Source organism: Callionymus lyra, chromosome 5, assembly GCF_982586985.1.
Source record: "Callionymus lyra chromosome 5, fCalLyr1.hap1.1, whole genome shotgun sequence".
NCBI classification, from domain to species: domain Eukaryota; kingdom Metazoa; phylum Chordata; class Actinopteri; order Syngnathiformes; family Callionymidae; genus Callionymus; species Callionymus lyra.
Window position 1 is genome coordinate 30,153,841 of NC_141822.1, and position 12,870 is coordinate 30,166,710.

The 12,870-nt window shown below is 41.8% G+C and overlaps 1 protein-coding gene across 1 annotated transcript; it reads right to left on the reverse strand.

Annotated features, from left to right (window-relative positions):
* Window positions 1-7,632: 7,632 nt before the first annotated feature.
* On the reverse strand, window positions 7,633-12,347 carry iqcb1 (IQ motif containing B1). Its single transcript, XM_087792631.1, has 15 exons — window positions 12,266-12,347; window positions 11,654-11,762; window positions 11,429-11,579; window positions 11,255-11,366; window positions 11,131-11,200; window positions 10,957-11,056; window positions 10,722-10,888; window positions 10,494-10,603; window positions 10,311-10,429; window positions 9,703-9,769; window positions 8,669-8,744; window positions 8,459-8,610; window positions 8,258-8,389; window positions 8,053-8,194; window positions 7,633-7,982 (listed from the first exon to the last, which is right to left on the reverse strand). The coding sequence occupies exons 2-15, from the start codon at window positions 11,760-11,762 to the stop codon at window positions 7,834-7,836; spliced, it is 1,656 nt and encodes a 551-aa protein (XP_087648757.1). The 5' UTR covers window positions 12,266-12,347; the 3' UTR covers window positions 7,633-7,833.
* Between the last annotated feature and the right edge of the window lie 523 nt (window positions 12,348-12,870).

Genomic DNA, 12,870 nt, shown 5'->3' on the forward strand with positions numbered 1-12,870 from the left:
TGATGGACAGACTGACAGACGGTTCGACAGGAATCTCCATGGACTATGATGTTTGCAGATGACATTGTGATCTGTGGTGAGAGCAGAGACCAGGTGGAGGAAAATCTTGAGAGGTGGAGAATGGGTGGAGAAAAGTGTCAGTGGTAATGTGTGATAAAAGAGTATCAGCCAGAATGAAAGACAGTGGTGAGACCCGAGATGATGTATGGTCTAGAAACAGTAGCATTGAGGAAAAGGCAGGAAGAAGAGCTGGAGGTAGCAGAGATGAAGATGTTCTCTTTGGGAGTGACAAAGATTTATAGGATCAGGAATGAGTCAATCAGAGGATCAACACATGTTAGATGTTTTAAAGTGAGAGGTGGTTTGGTCATGTACAGAGGAGGGATACTGAGTATATTGGTAGAAGGATGCTGGGATTGGAACTGCCAGGCAGGAGGTCTAGAGGAAGACCAAAGAGAAGGTTTATGGATGTAGTGAAAGAGGACATGAAGTTGGTTGGTGTGAGAGAGGGGGATACAGAGTAGTCTTAGATGGAGGAGGTTGATTCGCTGTGGCGACCCCTGAATAGAGCAGCCAAAAAGAAAAGAGGAAGAGTCTTACTTAAACTGTAAAGTGTCTTGAGATAAGTTTTTAAGAGTAAGACACTTTAAATAAAATTGAATTGAAAATATCCAGCTATGGAAGAATTGGTCCATCATCCTTGCCAGAGCACCCACCCCTTCTGATAAGAAGGTCAGGGTGAAGCAGGACGGTGGGAGTGTGCAATGACTGCGCTGCCGAATCAACCATGAAAGTAGAGATAATTGTTCCTAAGAGATCAGCAGATGCTGCCGGGAAATGAGGAGCCACAAACAGGGCAGGGTGTGCCGGGGGTTGTTATGCAAACTTAATAAAGGTGGTGGAAACGTGAATTTGTTTCTGCATGGCAGTTGGCTTTGATTGTGGAAGCAGTGCCTTTCTCAGATGGAGGTCACCAGTGTCGTTTGTACACAATGCAGCGAAATCTCAAAACCTGGATTATAGTGGAAATTAAATAATTTGCAGCAATACACTTGTAACAATATTTTATGATTTTAACAGTATACTTGTGCTGCTCCTGTCCATTAATTGATACATCCATGAAACATGCAAATTTTGCACATGTAAAATAATCATTAACACTTCTTTCCTGTCATAATAAACCCGTGTTAATCTCGAGGATGCAAGTAGCACGTTGTTGGTTATGTGGGTAAACCTTACCCTACCTGGTGCAGTTCCAGGGCAGGTCAGCGGAAACTCTGAGCAGATGTGTCACACTATGACACTATGTAGCGGTTGTCTTCATTTGTGAGTGAACATCACTTCATGGTGATCATCATTCAAAAAAGAGTTCAGTTTCGTTTAAAAACGTTTAGGTGACGATCGTTTTAGTAGCAAATCCACACACTCTTGGTACATGAGATCCCAGATAAAAATGTCAAGGGCGAGTCTGGGATCGAACCGTCTTTTTTTTTTAGTGCTAAGCACTGAACTCTACTGACTGAGCCACCCAGGCAGATTAAAGCCCTATTCGTACGGGATAAGCATTAGCTGGGGACCTCTGGTAATTTCTAATAATTACGGAGAATGTCTTTTAATTCGCACGGTTTTAATCCCGTGCGAATGCACCATGTCTGTGATTTATAATGTAATAATTTCGTTGCGAATTACCTACTGTAATTCACCAAACATGAACCAAATTGTGAATGCCGCATATAAGCCACTGTAACGGACTTCTAGGCACTTGCCATTGTACTAATATTTACTTCTGCTGTTTTTTTTAAGGAGTTGAAAAGGAAGTAGATGGAGTTCATTGTTGTTGGGGGGTGTGTTCCCCATGACGAAAGTTAAAAAGACATATACAAACTTAGTTCCAGCCTCGTTGTTTCCCACACGAATACACTCGGTGTACAGACTGTGTCTCTTCTGTAAGAATAATGTTGGGGCAAATTTATGTGCAGGGCAGCGCGCTCGCTGTTGAGCGTCTGCACAAGTTGAGAAACGAAAGAAAGTAAACGGTTGTCCACTTATCTTCTCTAAAAGAATGACACTTGGTTACACTAACTTTCTCTTTCAGTAATTGTGCTCCTTTTTACATCTTTATCTCTAGGTAATGTCAGTAAAAATGAATAATTTACAGACGTCGCTTATCCCGTGTGAATGCACTTAAAATAACACAGAGGAGGGAGTCATTTACAAAACACAGGTCCCCAGGTAATACTTATACGAATGCAAATAGGGCTTATGTCTTCATGTTCACTTTCTATGTCTGCCTTCACACTATATATAACAAACTATAAATAAAACGTTAGTTAGTTTATTCACCCAAAATTCTAACTTTACTCATTTTCTACTCTCTCATGGTGATTTATGTTGGATTATTTTCAGAGTAATCTGTTCTTTATAGAGTTATAGATAAAAATGTTTGTTCATTTTAATGTCGCGACTGGAGCTTAGATGTTTTTGTATCTGCCCACTTAAAAACACTCAAATATGATGAAGTGTTCCCAAAAAACCTAAATAAGTCTGTGCTGTGCTGCCATCTCTCATGATGAGGCTTCAATACAAAATGGTTGTTGCAGACGAGTAGTATGGAGGTATATGGATGTTTTAAAGTTCGTCTTTTTGGGCAAAGATGAAGACGAAGAGGATTTCCAGTCGCTAAATTACAATGAACAACATTTTTCCTCCATAACTCTAAAGAGGAATAGATTACTCTGAAAACAATCCCAACCCTTGGTCGACATAAGGGTGAGTAGAAAATATGTGAAATTTGAATATTGGGTGAACTATTCCTTTAAGCATAGATAATAACCATAACAATGTTTTGTACTGTATATTTATTACAGTTTGTTGATTGAGCAGAATTTGTTTTTCTCCTTTCTTATGTAAAGCACTATTTGACTCTGTAGGGTTGCACATACATTAATAAACATCATAACAATTGTATCCTTATTATTATCATTACAACAATGCAGGTCTCAATTTCTTTGGTCTGCACACATTTGAAATAGCCTTTTTGAGCAGGAAGATGCAGTTCAAGGAAGCTGACCCGTTTCACCTGCAATGCTGGAGTTGATCAAACAGCTGAGGTATAATGCTGATGTACTGTTACATGTATCACATCCAGATCACCTGACTGTCACAAGGTTTACTACTTTATGATGACAGAATAGTCATTCCACAGAACATGAGGTCAGAAATACTACAGGTATTGTGAAGTGTTGTGAAAGAGCCAAATGTAGTGTTTGGTGGATAGGTCTGAGTAAGAACATTCAGGACCTAGTGACTCTGTGTAGAGAATGTCAGGAGATGAAGCCTTCTCATAGGAAAGACCCTCTCATCTGCACACCGCTACCAAGTCGTCTCAACCCTCTCCTTCCCAGCTGTAGCATTATGGTCATAAATCGCCTGAAGGAGGGGGCTCTTGAAGCGTATGTAAGGAAGACGAAATCGAAGGTTCGAAACCATTCTCTGACAGAATCTGGTGGATGCACCAGGATTTGACGGAGACTGGACCGTGCGCTCGAACTTCCGGTATTTCTGAATAATCTGCTTTTTTTTTTTACTTTGTATCTTGATTTTTGTAATTGTACTTGCATGACCTATTTTTTATAATAATTTTTACCCTCAATAAATTCACTCTTTTGTTCTAAATGTCACACTTCCTTGGATCAAATGAATGCGGAGAACTAAAAAGAGAAAAGGAGATTTTCAGATCAGAGTTCTTCCACTCTGCACAGCCAGCAGCGATTTACTGTTTCGTTTACAAAAATCAAATAGGATTGAACATTTCAAATATAGAATAAAATTACAGCAGCACAACGTAGCAGCATAAACACAACAAAAGTTGCACTTAAACATTATAGTGAACAAAAATATGAATTACATTGAATTCTCACAATTAAACATAATAAAAACTTAAACTTAAATCCAATTTACACTTATCTACACACTCTTGAACATATAAAAAATCATTTTCTGTGTAATAAACTTTTATATTCACTTCACATACTCTCATTGAGTAACGCAATATAGCTAAGCTAAGCTAACTAACTAAATTCTAAACTTTTACTGAAACCGTTTCAAAACACACACAATCACTCACCAACAGTAACTTCTACAGTTCGGTTGTATCAGGAGTGCTAATATATTGTTTTTATAGGTTTACCTGTGGAGTAAATGAGGACGACACAATGTTTCTCTGCACAGCCAGCAGTGATACTGAGCTGCACAGGTGTGTCACTCGTTTACCCACTGGAGCATGGGCGCCATCTCCTGGCTATTGCAGAGCTGGATACCTTATGCAAGAAAAACAAAAAGATGCACGAGGTATAGTCAAAACGTTAATTCAAGGTACAGCACTAAACCTTTACCAAAGCTGCAGCCAGGAACTTCAGTCGCCATGAAGTTAGATCATGAAAAGGGTTGGATTACAACTGTTGTTTAACAATTTGACACACCAAGGCCGTATATAGTCCAGACTGACAAAGGTAAACTAAGAATACAACCCACCCGATCAAAGGACTGAAAAAGTAGAAGGTTCTACTTCTCCAAAGAGTCCTTAAGTATTGAGGAGTGGAAGAGAAATAAAAGCTCCGGAGAGATATAAAGAATATGTGTGAATAAAAGTGTTTGGTAAAACATAGTTGAATGTTAAAGGGGTGATATCTTTGATATTGAAAATGTTGAGATAAATATTGAAGCTATTGTTTACACCCAAGTTTATAAATTTTTAGAAACAATGCTATTTGATAACACTGGTGTTAACAGACTCAATGGAATGGAGATTGTTGTTAAGCAACAGTTTTCTCTGCAAATACACGGACAATTAAAGTGATTCAGATGATGTCTGTAGTCAAAGTTACATCTAAGACATATGACTAATGTGACTAATAAAGCTCCTACACGGATAGATTCCGCTGTCTTCATTTGTGATTGAACGTCACTACAGGGGTCATTTGGGTGAACCTTACACCTTCGATTGTTTTCCTGACTGCATTTAGCGTCAGCATTTTTTGTTCTTCTCTGGTAAGTTGCCTTTTAATTTCTGTTCTCCTCTTCCCCAGTGGATCTCGCAGCTTGCAGCCACACCACCCTGAACTGTCTTTTTTCTGTTGCTCGGACTGTTGCTGGACTTCATAGACATTGGGATAGATCTGAGATATGGACTTGTTTGTGCACCGAAAGCTTGTGATTGAACTGAGCTACGGACTCTTCTCAATGAAGAAAAACCCAGCACCAGCTGGAGAAGAGGAAGGACGGATAATTCCGGCAGGCCAGAGATTCCTTGATGTAGGTGTCCATGGCTTTGCTTTCAAGACAGAGAATACAACTTACCCCTGGGGGGGGACTTCCTGGCAACAAGTCTGTGGTACAATCATATTGCCTGTGAGGGGGTAAAGAGGTGGCCTTAGACTTACCGAAAACCTCCGCCATATCATGGCAACAGCTTGGAATTTAGCAAGACCTGGATCAACAACACAACTAGGTCCCCACAGGTGATTTCCCCCTTTTATCCCAGTCAATATTAGGACTATGCATCACTAACCAGGGGTTTCCTAAGATTAATGGATAAATGGTGGAGTCAAATACATGAAAACTTAATTGCTCAGTGTGGGAGTAAAGAAAGACCAGAGTTACTGGATGAGTGCAATTAATTATTTTCCCCAGAGGGCTGCCGTCCACAGCTCTTACCTCAATGGGTTGTTGAAGAGCAACTATTTTCAGTCTGAGTCTGTTATCTTAACTTGAGCAGTGATCGGACAGCTTCTCTGCCTGGCGTGGTGTGCTGGAAAATGTTCTCAAATGCCCGAGTGAAGCAAGCAAGGGAGGAGCAGATTGGCGAGCGACGACTCCACTTAGCTGTACTCCAACTCATGACTTAGTGCGCCCGTGAGGTGGAAGATCGCGTAAGCTACCTTGGATCGGTCAGTGGGGGAGGAAGAAGGTTGAAGCTCAAAGTGGAGTTCGTACTGGGTCAGGAAGGGCTTGACATCCCCAAACTCCCCAGAGAAGCGCTCCGACCATGAGAGCGGCAAGCAGGATGAAGCGGCGGAAAACTGTGGCGAGGTACGTGGTATTTGGCCAGAAAAAATGCTGTGTTAGGAGCACCAAAGTGCGAGCCACCCAGGGTGGAAGGCCACCTTAGACATATGTCCCCACTGAAGAACTTGTGACCTTAGATGTTCAGGGATGAACAGGCAGCCTTCAGGAATGGGACATGGTTTGGCGACTTCTTCCTGGGCCACTATAACAGCCTTCTCGACATCCCACCTGGCGGCACCAATGAAGCACGACCTAGGGAGGATGGTTTCCGGAGCGGGTGTTGATGAATGAGATGAATGATCAGGGAGATGAGAGAGGGCATCGGGCTTACTTTCTTTATACATGTTACTGTTGTCAGGGGCCACATAATACATGTGACTGTTCTCTTAGCTTTGCTGCTAGCAACACTGTAAAGAATGTTGGTGTTTGCTTAGATTTGTCATTTAACTCGAACACAAAACAAATCTTGCGGACTGACTACTTTCACCTTCGTAACATTTAAAAAATCAGGCACTTCCTTCCTTTGGATGCTGCTAAGAAGCTCATCCATGCTTTAGTTACCTCCAGACTGGACCACTGTAACTCCCTTCTGATGTTCAAGGAAGTCTCTCAGAACTCTTCGGCTCATTAAGAACTCTAAGACTAAGAAGCGTGATCACATTTCTCCTGTGCTGTCCTCTTTACGTTTGCTTCCAGAAGAATTTGGAACATACATTAAAGATCTAGTCCAAACTTATCAACCTCCTAGGACGTCACGATCCTTAAACTCAGATCTATTAGTTATACCACACATCTATAAATGTAGATATTGAGCCAGGACTTTCAGTTTTCAAGCCCCTCCGCTGTGGAACCAACTACTGGCTTCAGTCGGGAGAGCAGACACCCTCTCTATGTTTGAGAGTCATCTGAAAACTTTACTTTTTGATAAAGCCTATAGTTAGGACTGACTCAGGCTCTTAACCAGCCCTTTTGGTTTCTTATTAGCTGCTATAAGCTTACATTGTTGGAGTTTTAGACAACAAGCTTTCTCTTCTTTTTACATTATATTTATCACCTGTGCAGTTTAAACCCACTCCTTTCGTCTCTTCCAGGGCTCCACCTCCAGAGCTGATAGATCCAGGATCTCCACCATGTCAACGGATCCAGAGTTCTCTCCAGCACACTCCATGGACTTTGCTGCCCTACTCTATACTCTTTTCTTTCACTGTATCCTCCCTCACTCTTTTTCCCATCCATCTGTCTACCCCTCCAGCCGGCTTCAGCAGGAGGTTGTCAACACTGAGTCAGGTTCTGTTCCAAGGTTCTGCCTTCTAAAGGAGGTTTTTCCTCACCACTGCCACACTGTCATTGTTGAGTTGCTGGGATCAGTTTTTCTTTTCTACAATATAGTCTTAATCAAACTGCAATTAAAGAAATGTTAGTCAATTAAAATGCAGTCTTTAGAGATTACAATGCAGCCTTAAGAAGTCACTAGCCAGTATCTTTTTAAGCAGGTCCCAAGCCCGAAGAGAAAGAATAGAGAAAGAAGAGTGAAAGAAGATAACCTTATATATTATTAACAGCAGACACAGACCAATCCAACCAACACCCAAGTTAGTCATTACTTTGACACATGAACACAAATATAAATTCTCTAATAGATCTTTGTGGAGCTCTAACTGTTACAACTAAGAATGTTGATTGCATTTTACTTTGTTTATTAAAAAAATCAGATGCCCATCACATATTCTTCAATCTTCATCTCCAGCTTTCCCTCCCTCAGAAACATCAACATTCTCCCAGAGTCCTCCACCAGGGCAGGCTGTCCTGCTGCATGCGTGCGTTGTGAGCATGGCGTGCACGAGCTGCGATGAATCCTGAGGGGCTCAGAAAGGAAGCGACGTCTGTGGCTGCAAGGTCTGCGAGTGCAGGGGTATCTGCAGTGGAAGATTGGGACAGCTTTTCAAAACGACGTCTGATTGGATGAATACGTTCACCAGAGGATACCTTGAAGTCGATCCAGGTAGTTGTTCGCTTGAATCAGCAGAAGTTCCACTCTTTTCTGATCGTCTGACACCTGCAGCTGCTGCAGCCGCCTCTGCACATCGTCATGGAGACGCTGACAGTCCTGTAAGCTCACACCTGGAGACTATTTAGATAAATAGACGTAAATATACACGTCAATCAAATCAGTCTATTCTGAACATCGTACAGGATGATTCCTGATGTATTCGTTGACTTGTTGCTGGAGTTCGGCCCGACGTCTGTCCGTCAAACCATTCTGACCAATCACGGTTGAAAGCTGGGCTCTTGCCGTGCGTCTTTTCTTAAGAAAGCGACGCACCTGAGAGGGATAAGGCGGGACAACGATTACAACTGTGTGGTTCCAGCTTGGACCAGACTTGGTGTGTACCGCTCTCTGAAGTGTCCGGGCCGCCTGTTGCCGTTCCCTTGTGCCTCCCAGTGTTCTTCTGTATTGCCGACGCACTCTGAACCCCCTCCACACTCTCTGGATGATGGTGGCAGCTCTCTGCTCACAGTTCAGCAGGAACCACTGCACTTGATCTGAACACACACACGGGTTCATGTGTGTGTCTGTGCGACGCTTGTGCTGTGTTAGTACCTGCAGGCAGCTTCTGCAGCAGCTCTCTTTGCTTTTGGTGAAAACGTCTGCGCGCCTGCTGACGCCTGACGCACATCTGCAATACAAATACAAACACTTAAGCGGACCTGGGCTAAGACTGTATCTATGTGGCCCTCATGAGGTTGTCAGAAATCATGTGGAAACTAACCATTTTATTTTTGATTTATTCCTGGATTAGTATCCAACTATGATTAAAGGGTTTTTGTTTCAGGGCTCTCTTCTTTTGATTATTTTTGCCCCTCAGAAGGATTTAACCCTTGCCTTTTCTCAGAGTCAAAGTGACCCAAAGACCACACACAAGACAACACAAGGGATAGCTCAAACATATTCGTTTTCAGATCTTTGAGTCACATTGACCCTGAGATAAAACATGGGTTAAGTGAACATAAAAAATGCTTTTATGTGATAATTACATTTTTTTAAATTTAATACAAAAATTAAAGCATACTAAGCTTACTTCTATTACTTACTGCCTCTCACAACAGCCACTGTTCTTAGGTTTGCTGTGTAGTGATGGTCTGATGAAGCTGCATGAAGCAGTGACATTATTTTTAGAGTCCACTAGATGGCGGTCTCTACACCATTTACCTTTGTTTTGAACAACTCTTCTTATGAAACGTCACCTCATTTTTAAACTGATGGCGCCACCTACTGACCTCTAAACAACATGACATGTTCACAGCTTCATCAGCCCATCACTAATGGCCAAATACAGCCCACCATCTTATTTTATCTGGCCCGTCGGATGGTTTGAAGTAGATACATGCTCATGTGGATGGATAAAAATGTTTGAGTTTGTGTTTAAAATATGATATGGTACAGACGTTATCGTTGTTCACAAATGACAGGAAAGGAATTAACTTGGTGAGTGTTTGATAGCGGAGATGAGATACTTAAGATATATTGAGCCTCCCACAGTCAAAATAACATATTAATTAGACAGTTAGGTATCAGGTTATCAGACAGGATTGAATTTGACACTTGACATGATCCCTCTCTTTGTCTCCTCTCACCTGGTACTTCAGCTCTTCCTCAAGCTGTTTAGCCATCTTCTGCTGTTCCTGCTGTCTTTTACGCGCTCTGACAGAAACACACAAACTTTATTAACTTCACGGTAATGATCTATACACAATAATACAGACTGAAAACACATTAACAGTAAAAGTCCTCTACTTATCTCGATTTTTTTTTAAATCTAATACAATATATTATCAATTATTATATTATTAATATTAAAATGTATTCCTCTTTGATTCTCAAGATAAAGTTACTAAATAATTTTGTTATGATAAAGGCAAATTAAGCATATGTTAAAATAAAGGGAGAAGGTTTATTATTTACTCTAATTACTTAACAAACATAACTACAACACTAAAAACTACTGTAAAAACGTGCTAAAAGTGTGATGTAAACATTAATATTTATGAGTCAATAATAAATCATACAAACTTCAGTGCAGAGTAAAGAAAAGTGACACTAGTCAGCCATTCTTCTTTTTCTAACTGCATATTTTTTGCAGTTTCTCGTGTGTTTAAGTGCATTTCCTGTCATACGCAATAATATATGATCATTTACACAATTTGAATTGTGTGATTGCATAAGGTTACACAAACATTTGTACCTGAATCTCCTCTGCAGAGTTGTTACAGCTCCACTCAAAGTCTTGACTCTGCGTCTGGCCAGGTACGACCTCCATGCAGCCTGGATTACACAAGCTGCCCTCATACACTCAGCAGACATCTGCAAGAGTCTAAGATATAAAGACCGCCTAAACATATGCTCACACAGTCTTGGGCCAACATACCTGGTGCTGACCCACTGATTCATCGTGGGGTTTAAGTTGACCTACTAACTTGTCTATGTCAGCGTCAAAGCCCCGGCCTCGCCAGTCTTTGTCCAATAGGTTTTCAAATCCTACAAAGAGCACATTTTGACTTAAACTTCTTGGTTGTTTTTTCACAATACCATATAAATATTCAACAGTATTGCATACTTGTTCCTACACTATCGCAATATAGTTTTAATCACTGACCTTTAAATCCCAGCAGGAGAGGCTTGAGATCAACCTGATTGGACATTAGTAAGATGAGTCTGATGCAGGCTCCGCCCACATCAGCATCACTGCTGACCGCTAACTGGCCCACCACGTCATTTAGCAGGAGAAGGATGGAGTCCTCGCTCAGCGCGGACAGGAAATCCCTGTTGATGAACACACAGTATAGTTAGGTGGCGCTTCAAGACTCCTGCTGGTGGTTGTGTAGAACGACCTGGAGGTCTCACAGATGTGAGTCCACATCTGGATGCAGAGCAGAGAGACTGTGGCATCGTCGCACATCTGGATGCGCTCATAGTGAATGGAGCTGAGGACTGAACACACACACACACACACACGTTCACATCTTGGTGCTAGTTTTCAAAAGAGAAAAAAGTATGTTTCGTACCCTGTGCTGTGAGAAGTGTGTGATGTCTCAGCAGCAGGCTGAGTGATTCCAACAACTTCCTGTAGTTGGACTGGCACAAAGATTAGACCTTCTATAGATCAAGAATTGACATAAGACTGGTTACCTCTGCCTGCAACATGAGCTGACAAGCCAGTGAGAGAAGACAGTCGACCAGTGACGGCAGGAAAAGGCCATGAAACGATTCAGACATGTCTCCCTGACAGCAACAACAGCGACTGGCAAAGACAGACAGAGTCATGTTAACCAACTGTTGACTTGTTATCCTCAACAACTTCACCTGATGAGCAGGGCAAGTGTGGCGGAGATGCTGCGATGTTCCTGCAAGTGCCTCGGACTCGAGGACAGGAGCGTGACACAATTGGATAAAACGCCACATCGGTAGAGGTTCGACACCAATCTTGAGTTCACTTCTCCACGATCAGTAAATTCTGGCAAGAGATTCACAAGAGTGAGACACTGAACAGGTTATATAACGTCCCTGTATGTCTGCAGATATTCTCACTTTGAAGACGGTCGATGAGCAGGTTCAGTTTCTCCTCCACACACAGACCCGGTTGCTCCAGCATTTGTCGTAGCTTGTGAACCTCTAACAGCGTAGTGTCATCCTCCATCTGAGAGCCAGAGTTAAAATCAGTTTGTGGTCTGATGCGTTTTCACTTTCTTTTACTAGCTTTGAACACGACATGCACTTTCTTAATAAATTAACAAAAAATGTATTTATAAAAACTGTACTGGCAGTTTTATTTATATGTTGTTTTGTTGTAATAAAAACCCACCAAACTCGTACTTTGCCAACAGTCAGGATGTCATTGATTGTTTATCAGAGTTTGAGTTGGTGTTGTTTGTAACTTTTTTGTATAAATATGCTCTGGTGTACGTTGTTCACGTGTTACTGAGGCAGATACAGATGTATACAACAGACAGTTATTGCCGATCCTTTAAGGACTATAGATCATATAAAAAGAACTCAGCACATTAACAAGCATGTCTGCTATGGTAGTAATAATCACCGATGATATCATCACTAGCATTGATCGCTGTTAGCATCATTAGCACTAGTGACAACAGTATCATGTGTAAGTATTCACGCTCGGAAAGAGACCATTTAGCTCACCCTTATTTGGAGGGAAAGCCTCGGATTATTTTAACGAAGTCCACTCGAGGGCTCACGTGGCTCGGTTCGACCACAAAGATAGATAATTAACAGTGAAGCGAAAACAGGAAATCGCCGGCGACGCTTTCCTGTTTCCCAGACAACGTGACGTCACTGCGTTTTGACGTGCCCGCTCCTCTGCACCAAACCGTTATTACAAAAAAATGAGCGAAGTCAAAATAAAAAAAGTTGAAATATATAAATATAAGTATTTATTTAATTAAACGCCTTTGATGGTTTTCATCCGAATGTTGTTCGCAGTCAAACTTTGTTTCCTCGACATCACAGAATTATCGTGAATCTTGTTTGGGATTTTAAAAAAAAGTGTTTATTAATATTTATTGTTTTATTCATAACATCCAACTCATATTCATGAGCTGGACAACATCACACTCGCACATATGTGTGTGCAGCAGCTACCGCAGCGCTCGTGCACGCCGGCGCGCATGCGTGTTGGAGGCGCACCGACGAGCTCTCGGTCGAGGCGGCGGCGGGTTCAGAAGAGGCACCGGATCCGTCAGCGTTCGGTGCACGCGCGAGCGACCGTAGTCGTATCGGCGTTTGGG